Source organism: Oncorhynchus keta, chromosome 8, assembly GCF_023373465.1.
Source record: "Oncorhynchus keta strain PuntledgeMale-10-30-2019 chromosome 8, Oket_V2, whole genome shotgun sequence".
Classification (NCBI taxonomy): Eukaryota; Metazoa; Chordata; class Actinopteri; order Salmoniformes; family Salmonidae; genus Oncorhynchus; species Oncorhynchus keta.
This window is the reverse complement of record NC_068428.1, coordinates 5,545,223-5,566,751: the sequence shown is the minus strand read 5'-3', so window position 1 is coordinate 5,566,751 and position 21,529 is coordinate 5,545,223. Positions and strand designations below refer to the sequence as shown.

The window sequence follows — 21,529 nt, the reverse complement described above, 5'->3', positions numbered from 1 at the left end:
GGTGTTAAGTCCCCTTTCATACTTTATCTACAGATGACTGGGCACAATGGAGAGGCCAGGGAAAGAGTGCAATTTACAAGTACTGACAAATATTCCAAACTGCTCACAATCACAACCTTGTGAAATGATGCAAATTTAGTGGGTCATACCAGCGCAAACAGGCACTGAGCTGGGGAAGGAGGTATACTCACACGTGGGAGGCCTATTCAGAGACTTGGCAACGTCGGTCATGTTGACTATGACCGTCTTTATCCCATTCCCCTTGCCTTCCACCTGGAGGATGTGGGGGGGAAGGGGGAGAGACTACATGTTTCAAACTGTTTCATAGTGGTCACATTCTAACAGAGTAAATACCTATCCACTCAATGTGCCAATTAAGCTGCTCATTTGCGAGACGAGTGCACAAAGGCAGAGGGGGTCCACTTTCATTTAAGTACAACATTTGAGAAAAATCACATTAAATCTAAGCATCTTTGAGTGGAAAGTTAGTTTTGTAAAGTCTTTGAGGGAACATTTATTTTAGTGTTGTTTCAAGAACAAGGTTTCTCCACGGGCTATACATGGCCTTCCCTTGAGCAATTAAATGGATTGGTTACGTCTCCAGCATAGTGATTTCAAAGCATTTCAGTGCTCTATAAGGAAGAGACAAGGGACTGAAGCTCTGACCATTGGGACATCCCTCAGCCCCCGACATTAGTTGAGCTCTGGACACTGAACAACCCCTCATGACAACCGTCACACTGTTCAAGGTAAAGGTTCCCCATAACCACAGGTCTAGGATCAGATCCTGAGCCCCAAATATGAGGGGGATGACAGTGACTCCAGACCACCACAACCTGTACTCACCTTGGCGATTATACGGGGCATCTTGTAACGGTAGAACTGGTCCAACACGCTGCGGTTGACGTTAACAGACATGATGGCTGGCCACGGGCTTTATCAGTACGACAGGAAGATCTTGGACTGAAAATTTTTTGGTATCCTCTGTCTGGCGAAGAGGGGATGACATAAACGACTGGAAGCGGGTTCGGGCTCGGACATGAAAAAGGTCTTGCCACTGAGGCTGCAAGTGCCGCGCTTGTAGGCTAAGTTCCCTGCACACAGGTTCCAACAGCTGCGCAACAGCTCTGAGAAGAGAGGGGAAGACTGAAATCCATGGAAGGCATAACAGCAAAGAATAAATGTTAGTATAAAGTATGATTGGACGCTGCTTTCTAGTGTCAGACTGGCACAAGACACGAGTCCCTAGGCCCTATGGGCTTCTCAACCTTGCATACAGTCACTTGTCACCTGCTAAATGGCAGTACCCATGTATTTACATTTGTTGTATCCCATTATACTGAAAGAGTCATCACTTAATTCCTAAACTTTAGCTGTACGAATAGGCCTAATTGTCAAATCAGACCAACTATCATTAAAGTCCCTTGGCAGGTTGACAGTCACCACAATGTACAAGATCACATTTGCAGAGTAATAACTAGTCCACATACAGTGGTGTAATATGGTCAGGTATGCCATTGCAGCTTCCTACCTATGCAACACTAAACAGGTGGAAAATACACATGACAATTCCAGAAACATGTGGAACATAAATCATCCAAAAGCACAGCGGACTAAAATAAATGAAGACAACCAGCACATATTAATTGCACCATTGCTATGAAAACATTCGTTGTCAATATAGCTAACACATCAACTATAAAATCAACGCACATGTAATGAAGCTGATAGATGGGTTAGACAGAAAAGCACACCAGGCCTCAATTGTGCAATGTGCTGCAGAGTGCGTCATACAGTGAAGCAGTCCGCGGGGGGGGAGACGCCATCTTTGGTCCACATAGGAGGCGCATTCACTATACTAACAGGTTTGAAATCAATTAAATGACGTACTGACACAGAGCAGTAGGGATTCAAGAATAAGTGAGGTTAAAATACCTTTCCCATCCGTCGCTCCTTTCGTCCGGGTACTCACCGTTTTCGCAAAACAAAGACATAAACACACCGCTGGTCGCCCAGGCAGAGACGCAATAATGTGTTGTGTGGATGAGCAGTAAGGTTGTGGTGGAGACCGAGCCGCACTGCAACCGTGCCGAAAGAGTAGTCCGACTTACGATGGGGGGGGTAGAGCCCACAAACAAAACTCGAGACGCCCAAAAAGGGGGTATCTGTAACGAACAACAAACAAGTACTATCTGTACTGTGGTAATAATAGCTAGCATCGGCACATTAGCAACGACTATACATAGAAAAGCTGACAATAGTATTAACGTTAGCTACCTAAAAAGGATTCAAGTTGATCCGCTCTGTTACGTTTGAATATTTGCTGGTGAATAATAGAAATGGGTAATCTAGATGGCCAACTTGCTTGGACTCACCTCCAGAACGCTCTCACATAGGTGCCTGCAACGCCACTATAATGTGCTGTCAATCTCCACGACCTCCGACAGTTTTCCCGACCATTTGGATCACGTCATCAAATCAGCGACCTTTAGCAGCACTAAGCGACATGAACATGTTCGACTAAAATATACCATATCCTGTCGTTTCCGAGGCAAATCAGCCAAGTAGACCTGGCTGGTTGCCTACTTGGCAGGCCAAACAATCAGAATTTGGGTTTAATACTTTTTATGGAAAAGTTTGATCTTACTGATATATGGAGAGAGAGGTTTCCGGCCGACAGATCATTCACTTGGAGTAACAAAACAGGTTCCAGACAGTCCAGAATAGATGTTTGGCTTATATCCAGATGTATTGATAGTGAGTGTTACTACAAATATGTGTACTACTCCCCTTACAGGCCATAGGACCATTTACATTGATATCAAAATATTTACCCCTGATACTAAACTTGGTAGAGCATCCTACTGGAAGCTAAATAGCTTGTTATTAAATAATGATATAGTTAAATTTGGAGGTTAAATATCTGCTTTCACACTTTTGGGAAAGGGCTTGTGAAGAAAAATCGTATTACAAGAACTGGGAGCTCTTTAAATTTGAGGTGTCCAAATACCTTAGAAAATATGGTAGTAATCTTGCTAAGACCAGAAGAGCTGAGGAGAAAAAGGTGATCATTCACATAACTTCCCTTTGGAAGGAAGATGGAACTGATTGAGATAAAAAATAAACTGGATAATATATATAGAATAAAAGCAGAAGGAGCCTTTATTAGATCTAGGAAAAATGGATTGAGGAGGGAGAACAAGAGTTCATCCTATTTCTTTAGCGATGAGAAATCTCACTCTACAAATAACACTATCCATAAGTTAAACATTGATGGTGTTAATACAGATGACCAAAAATTTATAGCTAAATACTCTAGCAATATTTACAGAAAATTGTATAGCTCTACGTACTGTCAGGAATCCACAGATATGTTCTTTAACTCACTGAATGTTCACTCTATCAGTGATATACTCTATAATCACTGTTTAGATTCTATATATCAAAAGACATCTAAAGAACAATAAATCACCAGGTGTTGATGGAATTACATCAGAATTGTACAAATGTCTTTTTGAGAGAGTATTAAAAACAACGTTCTCCCTCCTACAAAGAGTCAGGGGTTAATAACACTGATACTTAAGCCTAAAAAGAAGTGCTGTGCATCGATAAGTGGTGTCCAATTTGTCTTCTTAATAATGACTATAAGATATTAGCCTTACTACTTGCAAAAAAATAATTAAAGAAGTCCTGGATGCAAGCATTGATGAAACACAGTCTGGCTTCATGAGGAACAGACATATTTCTAACAATGTCAGACTAGTATTAGACATACTTGACTACTCAGACCTAATAACTGAGGATAGCTTCATATTTTTTGATTTTTATAAAGCATTTGACACAGTAGAGCATCCGTTCCTTTTGTCCGGGTACTCACCAAAATGTGCACTAACACTTAATGTTAGCTTGGTGGCTATTCGTTTTACCAATCTATGGCACAATTTTATTTGCAATAATATAACAATATGTCTACTTTGGGTCTACCACCTTTGTGGTGCAAAGGACTGTTTTTATTTGCAACTAGTACGAACTTTTCATTTTGTGAGAATCCGGTTCATGTGAACGTATACAAGTTTAATATTCGTCATATAGTCACTGTGATAGTAAAATGTTCATATCTGTATTTTCTATTAATGCCAGGGTTGTCCGTCATATTTTGAAAAGGAAATCTTTATTTTTGTATTGTAAGGGTAAGAGTGCCGACTTTTATTATATTCAAGAAACTCATGCCTGTTCCACGTTTTGGAAGTGGCAAAGGGGAATGATATTTGCGCTTTCATTTGGTACCAATCGGTCAGCAGGTGTCGCTATTTTAAAAGTTAACTTTAAACGTCATATACTGAGACATGAAGCAGATAATGCAGGGAGATGGATTATGCTATTGGTAGATGTCATCCATATTCAATTCATTGTTGTAAATACTTATGCTTCCAATAACAAGTCAAAAAGCTGTATTTTATTTAGAGCCATTGAAAGGAAAATAAGTACAATTACGTATACATTTCCATTGGCCAAAGTAATATGGGGTGGAGATTTTAATATAGTATTACATGATGATCGAGATAGATGGCCTCCTAAGGATAGCAATTATGTTTGTGAGATAAGGAATATATGTCTACGGTTCTAGATATTTGGAGACATAAGAACCCAGATGAGACCACAAGTCTGGTTCATTCTTTGGAGCAATTTCCTAACGCCTGAAGGTGCCACGTTCATCTGTACAAACAATAGTACGCAAGTATAAACACCATGTGACCACGCAGCTGTCATACCGCTCAGGAAGGAGACGCGTTCTGTCTCCTAGAGATGAACATACTTTTGTGCGAAAAGTGCAAATCAATGTCAAAACAACAGCAAAGGACCTTGTGAAGATGCTGGAGGAAACAGGTACACAAGTATCTATATCCACAGTAAAACGAGTCCTATATCAACATAACCTGAAAGGCCGCGCAGCAGGAAGAAGCCACTGCTCCATAAAACGGCCAACCGAATCGTTTCTAGTCAACTCTCCTCCTTCCAGGCTTTTTCATCTTGGAACTTATATGGTGATTCATCTACACTTTCATAGTATTACCATGACAACCGGGAAAACAGTTAGTCTTTCAATCACCCACGTGGGTATAACCAATGAGAAGGCACGTGGGTACCTGCTTCTATAAACAAACAAGGAGATGGGAGAGGCAGGACTTGCAGCGCGATCTGCGTCAGAAATAGGATAAATAATCCTAATAATTAACTGACTTATAATTTAACCAATGGCAATGCAGACGCTCCTTGGCGCGCAGTGTGGGTACAATAATTGAATAACATGGATTTCATCATTTATCTTGCGACGCTCGTGCACGCGACGTGTCCGTTCTGGTCAGCATGTAAGCAAGACATGTTTGTAGAAGGGTGTGTGACTTTTTAAAATTTAACTATAGTATCAGAGAGTCAATCACCACCTTCCGGAGACACCTGAAACCCCACCTCTTTAAGGAATACCTAGGATAGGATAAAGTAATCCTTCTCACCCCCCCCCCCTTAAAAGATTTAGATGCACTATTGTAAAGTGGCTGTTCCACTGGATGTCATAAGGTGAATGCACCAATTTGTAAGTCGCTCTGGATAAGAGCGTCTGCTAAATGACTTAAATGTAAATGTAAATGTAGAGACTCAGAAACAAACCCAGACATGAATTGAAATTGGGCAATAGATGAAAGACAAATTGGAAAAACCTGAAAGTTAAGTTTTCAGTTAACACGTCTTTTCAATCAAGGACTATGTAAAATATTAACTATGATGATGCTTCAAAGCCTATGGTTTGAAAAAAGAAGAAAAACATTGTAATAAGTGCTTATAGATAAGAACATGCATATGAGCAGAAGCCGTAATTGACAGCTATACAGTTTAATATAAGATAGCCATGTTCCTCATGATGAATCCTCCTCTCCCAAACTCACTGTATAAAACTGTTTATCTTCAACAGGGGTTAGAACCAAAATTATTTTCCAATTGTTCTGAACAGAAACCATATTTTTCTTGTTCCATTCCAGTGTTCTAACCAGCATTATAAGGTTCTGAATCGGTTAGAATCCCCGAAAAGGAACGGTTCATATAATTCCCTTTCGTACAATTTTTTTAACCTGTGAAATCAACAGTTTTTACATTTAGCTCATTATTCTACCCCGCCAACCAGCACGGATAGAGCAGCTTGCTTTGGAATGGGTAAGCTACTTGTTTACATGTTTAATTGATCAGAGATGTTGTGTCTGAGATTTCACAGGTGGGGAGAGAGCGCGGTAGACATGGAGGGTGCATGGTGTGAAGCGCTAAACCTTATGACATGATGTTAATTGGAGTGTGTTTAGGCTATTACTACAGTATAAGTTCACTGAATTACAGAATTACACTACCTGTCAACAGTTTTAGAACACCTACTCATTCAGTTTTTTCTTATTCTATACATTCTAGAATAATAATGAAGACTTCAAAACTATAAAATAACACATATGGAATCATGTAGTAACCAAAGAAGAATATGAAATATATTTTATATTTGAGATCCTTCAAATAGCCACCTTGATGACAGCTTTGCACTCTGTTGGCATTCTCTCAACCAGCTTCACCTGGAATGCTTTTCCAACAGTCTTGAAGGAGTTCCCACACATGCTGAGCACTTGTTGGCTGCTTTTCCTTCCCCCTGCGGTCCGACTCATCCCAAACCATCTCAATTTGGCTGAGGTCAGGGGATTGTGGAGGCCAGGTCATCTGATGCAGCACTCCATCACTCTCCTTCTTGGTAAAATAGCCCTTGCACAGCCTGGAGGTGTGTTGGGTCATTGTCTTGTTGAAAAACAAAGTATAGTACCGCATCTCACAAAGACACGGCAGTTGTAACCAAAAATCTCTGATTTGGACTCCAGATCAAAAGACACATTTCCACCAGTCTAATGTCCTTTGTCTGTGTTTCTTGGCCCAAGCATGTATCTTCTTCTTATTGGTGTCCTTTAGTAGTAGTTCTTTGCAGAAATTTGACAATGATTCACACGGTTTCCTCTGAACAGTTGATGTTGAGATGTGTCTGTTACTTGAACTCCGTGAAGCATTTATTTGGGCTGATGCTGGTAACTAATGTACCTATCCTCTGCAGCAGAGGTAACTCGGGGGTTTCCATTCCTGTGGCGGTCCTCATGAGAGCCAGTTTCATCATAGCACTTGATGTTTTTTGCGACTGCACTTGAAGAAACTTTCAAAGTTTGGGTGATTGGGTGCAGAGTGAAAGCGGAGTCAGGGCGCAGGACACAAGTATAGAGTAATCCAACTTGAGTTTACTCAAAGAATAAAGTAAAATTCCAAATAGGAACATACAACACAACTCTAACACAAACACAACCACTAACGACATGAACAATCAATCACAGACAGAACACAAATATATGTCAGATGGTTAAATAGGGAATGTAAAACAGGTGTGTGTGTAATCAGACAAAACTAAACAGAAAAATGGATCGGTAGTGACTAGAAAGCCGGTGACGCCGAACAAGGAGAAGGGCCGACTTTGGCGGAAGTCATGACATTGACTGACCTTCATGTATTGAAGTAATGATGGACTGTCATTTCTCTGCTTATTTGAGCTGTTCTTGCCATAATATAGTCTTTTACCAAATAGGGTTTCTGTATACCCCCCACCCCCCACCTTGTCACAACACAACTGATTGGCTCAAACACATTAAGAAGAAAATAAATAACACAAATTAACTTAAGAAGGCACACCTGTTGATTGCAATGCATTCCAGGTGACTACCTCATGAAGCTGGTTGAGAGAATGCCAAAAGTGCAAAGCTGTCATCAAGGGAACGGGTGGCTATTTGAAGAATCTCAAATATAACATATATTTTGATTTGTTAAACAATTTTTTGGTTACTATATGATTCCATGTGTTATTTCATAGTTTTGATGTCTAAACTATTATTCTACAATGTAGAAAATTGTAAAAAAAAATATGGAAAAACCCTTGAAGGAGTAGGTGTTCTAAAACGTTTTACCGGTAACGTATATGCTCGACATAAGAAACATTTTTGTAACAAAAAAATATGATTATTTACCAGTTCTCAAGATTTGAAAATAATGGTTCTGTTCCAGGACACTAGAGATCACTTTTGTTCCTGGTTGTTTCTGTTCCCTTGAAAAATGATGTTATTTTCCAATTGTCTGTTCTGACCAGTTCCAACCCCTGATCTACAGTGTACAGTACATATCGTTTTCATAAGAGTACTGTGTCATAGACTTTGGTCTAAGGCAGCCAGATACATAAAAATTATATACACAGAACTGTTCATATCTTTATTTTGTATACTGTATCTAAAGATCACAGCTAAACAAACTCTGAATGGGGTGTACATAAACATGTTGTTTGTGAAACCTAAAAAAGTAAGACAAGCAACAAATGAATCTACAGTAACAAGCTACTCACTGGTGTTTTGCACCTATGAGCAATTTAAGACAGGGCTCAGCCCCACCTAGTGTTGTGGAGGTCTACCAACAGGTTGGCGCTTCTAGTTGATTACGGGCTTAGCCTGAACACCCTCCTCCTTGCTTCTGTCCATCATGGAGACACTCACAGTGTGTGTGGCTGGAATGGTGCCAGCACTGTGAGAGTCCGTTTTAAACTCCTCCCATCATTGCTGTACCGCTGCTGGATTATCCTCGCCTGCCACCAACACATTCACACACACACATTTAAATCCATTCAATTTGTATAGCTACATTTTGATTACAGGCTCCACCCCAGACTACAACCTACAAGCTCCTAGTCTTTACCGGAATTCCAAATCACATCCCACAATACTGTTGAATAGTTTTAAAATGTTCTTCAGTAGGCATAGAAAGTAAGAGTTCCATAGTCCTCTTTTGTTTGAAGCTCTGGGAAAAATAAACAGATTCTATTATATTGTCCCCTGGAAAGCCCTTTTGGTTCTCACTTCTCTTGGCTGGAAATGGGTTTGAGTGGTTCTCACCTGCTGCCTGGGCCTCTCCGGGGTCTTCATCAGGTTAACTAAGGTCATCGGGGGGCCAACGGAGCTCGCCACTCTCCACTTCCCCGCTCTCAGTGGGCTCCACCACGATGGAGGGAAGCAGTTTGGACAGCTTGGGGAACCGTTCGTGGGAGTCCGGAAAGATCTGGAAACACAATCACGTCAGCGTCACCAAAATAAAAAAAAATGGGAATATCTGGTAACCAGGGTAAGGGTTGGGGTGAATTCCACTGAATTGAAAACTGAATTGAAAACTGAATTGCTGGTAACCCTGCGTGTAACATGTGACATTGATGGAGTAGTATCAGGTTGATCCTAGATTCTATGGTCAGTTTTCTGTTTATGCAACTTTCTTGGCATCCAACAAATGTGTAGTTTACCAAGTAGTCTCCAAGGGCTCAAAACACATTGCAGAACCAGACAGTGTGGATAATCACAACCACTAGATCACATATGTCAGAGTCAAGGCCCGCGGGCCACATCCGGCCCGCGAGAAGGTTTTTTACGGCCCCTGGGATGATCTTGATTTATTATTAGAACCGGCCCGCAGACCGCAGCAAGCCGGCAGCCCGCAGATCTTTTACACGCACCAATACTACATTTCCCACAATGCAACGGTGACGCACCGAGCAGTAGGCTGCTTCATTTCAATATTTATTGGCACAGCAGTTGTCAGCATCACAGTAAAATTAACTTTCAGATACCCATCAAAAATGGCAAAACGGAAGGTGGACACTGAGAACCGGGGTTTCAAACAAGGTGGGAGTCGGAGTATTTGTTCACGGAGGTAGCTGGAAAACCTGTGTGTCTTCTGTGTGGAGAAAGTGTGGCGGTACTGAAAGAGTATAATCTGAGACGACATTATGAAACGAAACACGCGGACAAAAACAAGAATATGGACATGGAACAAAGGCTACAAAAGGCAGAGGAATTAAAACGAGGCCTCAAATCTCGACAGGCTCTGTTCAAAAAAGCCAAATCACAAGGCCAGGCTGCTGTCAAGGCCAGTTTTATTTTGGCAGAAGAGATCGCTAAATCAGCCCGGCCATTTACGGAGGGGATTTCATCAAAAACTGCATGATTAAAGTTTGTGACGAAGTTTGCCCAGAAAAAAGGCAACTCTTTTTAAATGTGAGTCTGAGCAGAAACACCATTGCCGAGAGAGTAGACCAGTTGTCCATCAATCTAAAAGAGCAGCTTGTGAAAAAGGGAAAAGATTTCATTGCATATTCCTTGGCTGTGGATGAGAGCACCGACATTTCTGACATTGCCCAGTTGTCAATTTTCATCCGCGGAGTGGACTCCAGCCTAAGCGTGACAGAGGAGTTTTTGGCTTTACGTCCTATGCATGGCACAACTACGGGGCATGATTTGTATGAAGAGGTGTCAAGATGTGTAAATGAGATGGAGCTGCCTTGGGAAAAACTCGTGGGTTTGACAACCGACGGAGCACCTGCGATGTGTGGACACAGGAGCGGACTGGTGGCGAAGATACGGGAAAAGATGCAAGAGGAAAACGCGACAGGTGAGCTGACAGCTTATCATTGTATCATACACCAGGAAGCGTTGTGCGGTAAAGCCTTGAAAATGGAGCATGTAATGAGCATCATCACGCGCACAGTTAACTTTATCAGAGCCAAAGGTTTGAATCACCGCCAGTTCAAGGCATTTCTGACGGAGTTAGAAACGGAGCATGGTGATTTGCCTTATCACACAGAGGTGCGATGGCTAAGCCAGGGAAAGGTGCTTCAAAGATGTTTCGAGCTTCGTGAGGAGATTTGTCTGTTCTTGGACAGCAAAGGGAAAGACACAACACAACTCCGAGACGAAATGTTTCTGTGTGAAATGGCTTTTCTGTGTGACATTACGAGTCATCTGAATGCAATGAACTTGCAGCTGCAGGGTCGGGATCGTGTCATCTCTGATATGTACAGTACAGTGAAGGCATTTAAAACCAAACTGACTCTGTGGGAGACGCAGATGCGGAAAGAGAATTTGAGCCACTTTCCCAGCTGCCAGACCATGAAAGAGAAGCTCTCTACCAGTGCGTTCCCGAGCGCACAGTTGGCTGATAAAATAGGTATGCTTGCCGCTGACTTTCGACGCCGATTTGCTGACTTTGAAGCACAAAAAGCAGGTTGGAACTGCTCGGTAACCCATTTGCTGTTGACGTGGAAAGCTCACCACCAAACCTCCAAATGGAGTTGATTGACCTCCAATGCAATGATGCACTGAGGGCAAAATATGCGGCAGTGGGTGCTGCGGAGTTCGCCCGTTTCCTCCCCCGACACAATGCCCCAGCTGCGCATCCAGGCTGCTCAAACGTTGTCTATGTTTGGCAGCACATACCTGTGTGAACAACTGTTTTCTTTGATGAACTTGAACAAAACATCACACAGAAGTCGACTTACTGCTGAACACCTCCACTCAATTCTGAGGATTTCCTCAGCTCAGAGCCTTACCCCGAACATTGATGAACTTGTGGAAAAGATGGGACACCACCAAGTATCACCCTCAACCTCAAACAAGTGAACATTACTGTGCAATCACATATTTAGAGTTTTTACTCAGTTCAAGTTTAAAAGTTAAAGTTTAATATTTGTTTTCACTGCATGTTACTTCTCCTTAAACAAAGTGTTGTTTTTGATTAATAGATTTTTGCACTTTATTTTATTGTATTTCAATCCAATTATATTTTAAAAATATTTCAGTTGAGTGGATGATAGAAAATTGCTATTATTGTTTTTTTCTTTGAAGTAAATTTAGCCCACTTTTGCTAAAATAGAAAATATAGGCTACTGATGGTGCCTTGAATACCGGTTTCTTTCATTTAATGTTCATGTTATGGGGATTTTTATATAAAGGAAATTTGTCTTTTGTGTCTGTTGAAAATTAAAGATTACTGACAGAGCCATAAGAAAATATTGCTTTATTTATCTGATCATATTGGAATATATTTGTTAGGTTTTCAGTAGGTTCAATTAGGTTCACTAGACTATATGCGTCATTTAAAAAATTTTCAATGAACATTCGAACAGTCCGGCCCTCGGCTTGTAGCTAAATTTTTTATTTGGCCCTCCGTCCATTTGACTTTGACACCCCTGCACTAGATGATGCTCTGTGAGAGGTACTTTTGGTTGCCTCAGAGATGTCTAGTGACTTAAATGGGAAATTAAAGACATAATTATACAGTGCATTTGGAAAGTATAACATTTTGTTATGTGACAGGCGAATTCTAAACTGGATTAAATCATTTATTTTCCATCATCAATCTACACACAATAACCCATAATGACAAAGCAAAAATAGTTTTAAAGAAGTAAAATTTAGAACTGAAATATCACATTTACATAAGTATTCATACCCTTTCTCAGTCTTTGTTGAAGTACCTTTGACAGTGATTTCAGCCTGATGTCTTCTTGGTATGATGGTACAAGCTTGGCACATCTGTATTTGGATAGTTTCTCCCATTCTTCTCTGCAGATCCTCTCAAGCTCTGTCAAGTTGGATGGGGAGCACTTCTGCACAGCAATTTTTAAGTCTCTCCTGATATGTTCGATCAGGTTCAAGTCCGAGCTCTGGCTGGGTCACTCAAGGACATTCAGAGACTTGTCCCAAAGCCAGTCCTGCGTTGTCTTGGCTGTGTACTTAAGGTCATTATCCTGTTGGAGGCTGAACCTTCGCCCAGTCTGAAGTCCTGAGTGCTCTGGAGCAGGTATTCATCAAGGCTCTCTCTGTACTTTGCTCCGTTCATCTTTCCCTCGATCCTGACTAGTCTCCCAGTCCCTGCCGCTGAAAAACATCCCCACAGCATGATGCTGCCACCACCATGCTTCACCGTAGCGATGGTGCCAGCTTTCCTCCAGACTTGACGCTTGGCATTCGGGCCAAAGAGTTCAATCTTGGTTTCATCAGACCAGAGAATATTGTTTCTCATGGTCCGAGAGTCCTTTAGGTACCTTTTTGCAAACTCCAAGCTGGCTGTCATGTGCCTTTTTACTGAGGAGTGGCTTCCGTCTGGCCACTCTACCATAAAGGCCTGATTGGTGGAGTGCTGCAGAGATGGGAGAATCATCCAGAAGAACAACCATCTCCACAGAAAAACTCTGGAGCTCTGTCAGAGTGACAGCTCTAGGAAGAGTCTTGGTGGTTCCAAACTTTTTCCATTTAAGAATGATGGAGGCTACTGTGATCTTGGGGACCTTCAATGCTGCAGAAATGTTTTGGTACCCTTCCCCAGATCTGTGCCTCGACACAATCCTGTCTCCGAGCTCTACAGACAATTCCTTCGACCTCATGGCTTGATTTTTGCTCTGACATGCACTGTCAACTGTGGGACCTTATATAGACAGGTGTGCCTTTCCAAATAATGTCCAATCAATTGAATTTACCACAGGTGGACTCCAATTAAGTTGTAGAAACATCTCAAGGAAGATCAATGGAAACAGGATGCACCAGAGCTCAGTTAGGGTCTGAATACTTATGTAAATAAGGAATCCGTTTTTTATTTTTAATACATTTGCTAAGATATCTAAAAACCTGTTTTCACTTTGCCATTATCAGGTATTGTGTATAGATTGATGAATATCTATATTTTTTAATCCATTTTAGAATAAGGTTGTAATGTAACAATTTTGAAAAACTCAAGGTGTCTGAATACTTTCCAAATGCACTGTTTATTTTTTTAATTCCTCCCTCCCTGATTGTCATTGCCCACTGCTCAAAAATGTAATGTAATGCTTTGAAATGGATGCTGGGGGGGAAAGAGGTGCTTTGCATTCGCCACATGCTGCAAGTGTGACTTCTCTGGCAAAAGCCCAGGCCTCTGAAGAGCTCAAGCCGATAAGGGGATGTGTGACTCACTTTGTGTGGGGTGTGATTACTTTCATAACACCACTGCACTAGAGGAGGAAGAGGGTAGTCAGTGAAGGACACCTGCATCTGCAATGGGGCAAGCCAGTTGGCTGAGAAAGGAACTGCTTGCTGCTGGATTGGCTGCCATCTCTTACTTGAGCTTGCGTCGGCTTTACTCAAGGCCCCTATTGATTACGAGCCAAGTCCATGAAGTCCTCACATGCATAAGTTCGTCAAAGTAATGGGTCTTGACTGTAAAAGGTTAGCAGAAATCAGATTTGTGTGTGTGTGTGTGTGGGGGGGTAAAGGGTGTGATTGAGGTGCAGTCAGAAATTGCCTTGACGTCAGCTCAGAGTGGTGGAAGGACATTTACACCTGTCGGGGGTCTACAGAGAAGGAGAGAGGAGAAGAGAGAGATCTGATGCCATGAAGAGTGTATGCACGTGTTCCTCGTTTGTTTGTGCATGTCAACAATTCTATGGGGTTACTACGTGGGTAACTATTCTTATGTTGTGCTGTTACGCGGAGCGGAGCAGGTGAACCCAAGGGCAGACTCAGGCGAGGAGACTGGGATGAGGTAACCAAGGTATTTATAAAAAAATGGGGAAGATAGGGTGCAGGCCAAGGAAAGCTAGGGTGGATTGCAGGCCAAGGAAAGCTAGGTTGGATTGCAGGGAGCCAGGTGCTGAGGCTGTAGTGAGGGGAGTTGGGGCTGTGTAAACCGGTCCGGAGAGGCATCCAAGAAAGCAGTAGAGTGGAGGGTGGGTCCAGGACAGGGTAGCAGGACTGGAGACAGGGACCAGAGTCAGAGCAGACAGAAAAACAGGCATAACACGAAAACAGGATCTATGCAGGAACAAAATGCAGACTGACTGAGCAGAGGTTACAATCTGGCAGCATGGAAGTGGCAGGGCTGAGTATTTGTAGAGGTCTTGATTATGGAACAGGTTGCAGCTGGTGGGGATCTGCTCTGCCTCCAGCACACCTGTCTCCACCCACACACACACACTGGGGGAACGGCAGGTTAGGGAGACACAGAATGAGCAGTAGTCGGCATGGCAGGCGCTGTAGTGTCTTCTTGTGAGTTTGTGGAACCGTGGTGTGTTCCTTTGTTGTTGTTTTTTAGTGTTGTGTCTGTGAGTGTGTCTGTGTGAATTAGTCCCACCTGGGAGGATATACCCTCTTCTCCTGAGGTGCCTCCGATGCTGAAGTCTCCCACCGCCGAATCACAGGCGTTTATCACTTCTGTCATCCTGTCAGTAAGCCTCGTCTTCAGCCATGCCAAAAGAAAAGAATGACATGTTCTCAGTACATTAACAAAGCTGTAAAGTATGGCATCGTTCCAAACATCCCTAGAACTAGTCCCTTGTTCACTATCCCTCAGACTAATGAGGGCTGAATTGGTTTGGGAAATAGGGGGAAAAGTCCATCTAGTACTATACTCCCGATTCCTATTCAATGACATTTTTATCTGTGAGTCCTAGCCTGGTCCCAGATCTGTTTGTGCTGTCTTGCCAACTTATCATAGGAGTTGGCCAGACAACACAAACAGATCTGGGACCAGGCTAGTAACAACCTAGAGGTAAGTAATGAATGATTGGTTTGGAATTGGGTGTATCTCTGACAGTCATTAAGTACTCGTGCCAATGATTGCTACACGGCCTGATTCTGCTCATGCGCCTACAAAATGCTCTGATCAGCATTATGAAATAAGTCCCAAATGGACATGCACATGGTGGGCAGTCAATAAACAACATGCCTTTAATGAAAATAAGTGCCATACTCCAGAGGGGAAGTGGGTATTGATAGGGTAAGGATGTTTTTATTGCATTGGCCCAGTCCTGGAAACAGAGAATAACCTTAGGGAGTGAGCTGTGACCAAAGTGGGTTGGATTGGATTGGAGGGTTGGAAGGCATCTATGGGGGAAAAGTTAAAAACCGAGACGTCTTTTATGGAAATGAGTGCCATACTAAAGAGGGTATAAATGGCGAGTAGGTGGGTGGGCAGTGTGTGTGTGTGTGTGTGCGTGCAGTATAACCTAAGGGAGCCAGTTGTGACATAGGTGTTTTGAGACTGGAGCAGAGCCCAAAACAGTGACAGATTGTAAGATTGACATGCCTTGCATTAATCAGGCCCAGAAACAAATACATAACTCATCACACATTCCATAGTCTTCATCAAGGTAACAGTAAGTTGCTGGCTTAACATTCCAAATTAGTCAACACCCAGATCTCTGCCAACAATCTAAACTATGCCAATAGTGGTGACTACATATCAACCATATGTCAATCAAGCTCTCATTCGGAAGAGACTTAGCAAATGTCCTGACTCACTGTGGTGACAAAAGAGTCAATTGCACTTCATGCTATCATGTCCATACTCATCCTGGTCTCTAATTGTCCCATGTCCATACTTAACCCGGCATCTAATTGGCTCATCGCCACACTTATCCTAGCTTCTAAATTGGCTCATTTTATATATGCACATCTTTCATTGAGACATGCAGTGCATCCATGGTAGAAGACAATGACATAAAAGGAGAAACTAGCAGTTTGTTTTCTCCCAGTAATGTGGACTGGCAATGGCGCTTACTATGCACACATACGATTGTGATTAGAGTAATACACACACACATGCATGCATGCATATTGACGCCATACACACACTCACACGGAGACACACACTCTTCACATAAACAGAGTAGCAGCAGTGTATTATCTATCCTGATCAGGGTATTTGAGCAGAGTTGAATGGTTGGAAATCCCACTCACCCTCAGAGCGGTTTTTGCTCAAAATCCTTTACCCTGCATTGCACAAAAAAATAATAATAATAATAATAATATCGCTCAGCACTCACAAGATAAAAACTGCTGCTCCAAATTCACTCCCTTCATTTTTTGTTTAAAAAGATAATTTATCAACCATCTCATCTACTTTTGTGACTATGTACCATTTTGTTTTGAACTAGGCGATCTTAAGAAGCTTCAACAATACAACAACGTGTGTGTGTGTGTGTGTGTGTCTCAGCCACACACACTCGCAACAAATGTTCCATAATTATCCTTGATTGATTTTCCAATCTTTTTCCCCAGACAGTGACAGGTTAAACGTCTCCAGAGTGAGGGAGCCATTGACACAGTTAATTTCTCCTTTACTCCAACAATACACAGGGGCAAGTAAGGTGGAGGGGGGAGAAAAATATATATTGAGCAAGGTGAGTTTCACCTGCTCTAAGCAATATGGAAAACCATATTCAAATCTACAGAGTTACACAAACAAATGTACAGTCAATAGCACAAAAGACAAATCTATGTACAGTGTGTGCAAATGTAGATGATAAGGGAGGTAAGGCAATAAATAGGCCTTACAGTCGAAATAATTACAATTTAGCATTAACACTGGAGTGATAGATGTGCAGATGATGATGTGCAAGTAGAGATACTGGGGCGCAAAAAAGCAAAAAAAAACAATATGGGGATGAGGTGTGCTATTTACAGATTGGCTGTGTACAGGTACAGTGATTGGTAAGATGCTCGGACAGCTGATGCTTAAAGTTAGTGAGGGAGATATGTTTCCAGCTTCAGTGATTTTTGCAGTTCGTTCCAGTCATTGGCAGCAGAGAACTGGAAGGAAAGGCGGCCATAGGCGGTGTTGGCTTTGGGGATGACCAGTGAAATATACCTGCTGGAGCGTGTGCTATGGGTGTGTTGTTATGGAGACCAGTGAGATGAGATAAGGCAGGGCTTTACCTAGCAAAGACTTATAGATGACCTGGATCCAGTGGGTTTGGCAACAAATATGTGGCGAGGGCCAGCAAACGAGAGCATACAGGTCGCTGTGGTAGGTAGTATATCGGGGCGGCAGGGTAGCCTAGTGGTTAGAGTGTTGGACTAGTAACCGGAAGGTTGCAAGTTCAAATCCCCAAGCTGACAAGGTACAAATCTGTCGTTCTGCCCCTGAACAGGCAGTTAACCCACTGTTCCTAGGCCGTCATTGAAAATAAGAATCTGTTCTTAAATGACTTGCCTGGTTAAATAAAGGTAAAATAAAATAAAAAATAAATATGGGGCTTTGGTGACAAAGCGGATAGCACTGTGATAGACTGCATCCAATTTGCTGAGTAGAGTGTTGAAGGCTATTATGTAAATGACATCGCCAAAGTCAAGGATCGGTGGGATAATCAGTTTTACGAGGGAATGTTTAGCAGCATGAGTGAAGGAGTTGCAAAATTGGAAGCCGATTTAATTTTGGATTGGAGATGCTTAATGTGAGTCTGGAATGAGAGTTTACATCGATGAAGATGGATGCACAGTACGGTCTTTTATCGATGGCGATTTTGATATCATTTAGGACCTTGAGCGTGGCTGAGGTGCACCCATGACCGGCTCAGAAACCAGATTGCATAGTGGAGAAGGTATGGTGGGATTCGAAATGGTCGGTGATCTGTTTGTTAACTTGGCTTTCGAAGGTTTTTAGAAAGGCAGGGCAGGATGGATATAGGTCAATAACAGTTTGGGTCTGGAGTGTCTCCCCCTTTGAAGAGGAGCAGCAGCTTTCCAATCTTTAGGGATCCCAGAAGATATGAATGAGAGGTTGAACATGCTAGTAAAAGGTGTTGCAACAATTTTGGTGGAAAGTTTTAGAAAGAGAGCGTCCAGATTGTCTAGCCCAGCTGACTTGTAGGGATCCAAATTTTGCAGCTCTTTCAGAACATCAGCTGGGAGGTAGTGCTCTTATTCTCCATTTACTTTACAGTGTTCCAAAACCTTTAGAATTAGTTCTACTTCTGTTTGAAAAAGCTAGACTTAGCTTTCCTAACTGACTGTGTATATTGGTTCCCGACTTCCCTGAAAAGTTGCATATCGCGGGGGCTATTCGATGCAGAGCGCTAATGCAGAACACCACAGGATGTTTTTGAGCTGATCAAGGGAAGTCAAGTCTGGGGTGAACCAAGGGCTATAGTGTGTCCGTTCTTTGAATGGGGCATGCTTATTTAAGATGGTGAGGAAATCATTTTTAAAGAACAACCATACATCCTCTACTGAAGGGATGAGGTCAATATCCTTCCAGGATACCCGGGCCAGGTCGAATAGAAAGGCCTGCTCGCTGAAGTGTTTTAGGGTGAGTTTGACAGTGATGAGGGGTGGTCGTTTGACCGCGGACCCATAATGGACGCAGGCAATGAGGCAGTGATTGTTGAGATCCTGGTTGAAGACAGCAGAGGTTTATTTAGAGGGCAGGTTGGTCAGGATGATATCTAAGAGGGTGCCCATGGTTATGGATTTAGGGTTGTAATAATAATTGTGTGTGATAATTTGTGTGAGATTGAGGGCATCTATCTTAGATTGTAGGACGGCCAGGGTGTTAAGCATGTCCCAGTTTAGGTCACCTGACAGTACGAACTCTGAAGATAGATGGCGGGCAATCAATTCCCATTTGGTGTCGAGGGCACAGCTGGGGGCTGAGGGGGGTCTATAACAAGCAGCAACAGTAAGAGACTTGTTTCTGGAAAGGTGGATTATTAAAAGACCTTGCCTGAAGGGTGCAGGCGAGTCCCAATCTGTTGCCCTTGGCATTCAAATCCATGCAAATGAGTGAAGTTATCATTTAACATCAATCAGTCAGAAATAACACGCTCAAGCTTGTAAACCGACAGAAGGTTAAGGCATGGCAAGGTATATTACACAATCAAGCAAAACTATGGCCCAAGAATCACATATTTTGCCAGCTTGGTTGTGCAAATTGAAACCAACCACATTCTAAACAAAAGTAGCCTATCGTAAGTACATTGTAGGCCTACATCTGAATGTGTCATACATGTATTATGTATTTAGTAATTTAGGATAATCTGTATATGACTTTAAAAAAATGACAATTTCTTCATATTTATAAATCACAGATTGATCAATTACACATACTACAACTACAATTGATCAATTGTTTCAACTACAGCCTTTTTTTTGTAGTTTACAATATAATATCAATAAATTATACTACTTTCATCTGTGTTCTACATGGATTTTTAAAATCTAAAATAAAACTATTTTAGATTCCATATATGGCTTTTTTTTTTAGATAGCTTTCCTATCTCGATAATGCCATGGAATGGACAGTTGGACGTACTCCTTTTATCCAAGCAGTAAACGCTTGAAAGGGCAATCACCTCAAACTTGTGATTCTGCTTATGAGGATGTTGCTGAAAACACGCATGTTTGAAGATATCTCTAAGGAGAAGAAACCGAGCAACACGTACCTTTATCAAGCGTTAATGTTCTGTTATGGTCTTGATTTATCCGCAGATGGTGTAGGATATAAAGAGTGGAGCTGTCGTGCTGGAGTTACAACAATAGTTTGATTGTTTCTCCGTGAGTTCGTGGCTCATACGCTGAAGTTCCGATTCCACTTCCCAGTGGAGAAAACAGCGTTCGTTCACTGGAGAACTGGAGTGCCAGTGAGTTTTTGGAAGTGTGTGCGCACGCGGTTTGTATATCTCACTGAGCATGCACAGAACCAATTCAGTGTGGACACGCCTACTAATTCAAAGTTTTTTCTTAATTTTTTACAATTTTCTACATTGTAGGATTGAAGACATCAAAACTATGTAGTAAACAAAAAAGTGTTAAAGAAATTTGAGATTCTTCAAAGTAGCCACCCTTTGCCTTGCTGACAGCTTTGCTCACTCTTGGCATTGTGGTTGTGTCTCTCTCTCTCTGTTGTGAGAGGATAAGAGGGAGGGAGATAAAGAGCTACAGAGAGGAGGATAGAAAGATAACATATCCTAAGACTGTGTTGACAATGATTCTCACTTTTTACCAAATTTAGGCTACTTGGCCACAGACCCAAAGTGTTGCCTCCTATGCTCCCTATACAAGTGGGGTTCCACTAATGCAATGAAAGTGTATATTTCCTTTTGGTTCATGCATATGTACAATTGTGTCATTTGCATAAATAATGAAACAATTTCATTTCTTCCTATATTCGAAGCCACACTGTCATTCTGACTCAGGCTAACATGCTGACCAGACCGCTTGTCCACGTGCACCATCACGCGCATGTGGATTTTGTCCACCCACACCAGACGCGATCAGGACAAGCAGGATGAAATTTCAAAACTTATTCTGAACCAACTATATTAATTTAGGAACAGGTGGAAAAGCATTAAACATTTAATCTCTCCTCCTTCCGGCTTTTTTTGTTCTTTGGACATTTTATGGGGGTTGGCAGCCAACTGGACTGGACTGGACTGTGGATCTCAGTTCATCTTTCAATCTCCGACACAGTCCTAAAAAACAATGAGAAGATGGGAGAGGCTGGACTTGTAGCGTGTCATGCATCAAAACTAGAACCAAGTTATTTTTTAGCGCCTGACTATGCAGACGCTCCTTGACTCGGACCAGCAGTGTGGGAGCAATGATTGAATAACATGTCAATTGAAAAACATTCTAACAGTATTTAGATTCCCGAGTGGCGCAGTGATCTAAGGCACTGCATCTCAGTGCTGGAGGCGTCACCCTGGTTCAAATCAAGGCTGTATCACAACTGGCCGTGATTGGGAGTCCCATAGGGCTGCGCACAATTGGCCCAGCATCGTCCGTCCGGGTTTGGCCGGTGTAGGCCGTCATTGTAAATAAGAATTTGTTCTTTTAACTGACTTACC

The 21,529-nt window shown here is 42.1% G+C and overlaps 1 protein-coding gene and 1 pseudogene across 5 annotated transcripts in view; both read right to left on the bottom strand.

Annotated features, from left to right (window-relative positions):
- LOC118386741 (eukaryotic translation initiation factor 5-like) overlaps window positions 1-2,515 on the bottom strand; it is a 30,238-nt gene extending 27,723 nt beyond the window's left edge. Inside the window, exons 1-4 of one of the 5 annotated variants that reach the window (XM_035774509.2) lie at window positions 2,376-2,515; window positions 1,936-2,165; window positions 847-1,146; window positions 192-273 (exon numbers count right to left, since the gene is read on the bottom strand). In XM_035774509.2, coding sequence (XP_035630402.2) covers window positions 192-273; window positions 847-918 — 154 coding nt within the window. In that variant the 5' untranslated portion in view covers window positions 919-1,146; window positions 1,936-2,165; window positions 2,376-2,515. Of the gene's footprint in view, window positions 1-191; window positions 274-846; window positions 1,147-1,935; window positions 2,166-2,277 lie in introns of all 5 variants that reach the window. The other 4 variants (XM_035774508.2, XM_035774511.2, XM_035774512.2 and 1 more) reach the window with 4 other exon arrangements.
- Window positions 940-20,375, bottom strand: LOC118386740 (protein LBH-like; annotated as a pseudogene).
- Between the last annotated feature and the right edge of the window lie 1,154 nt (window positions 20,376-21,529).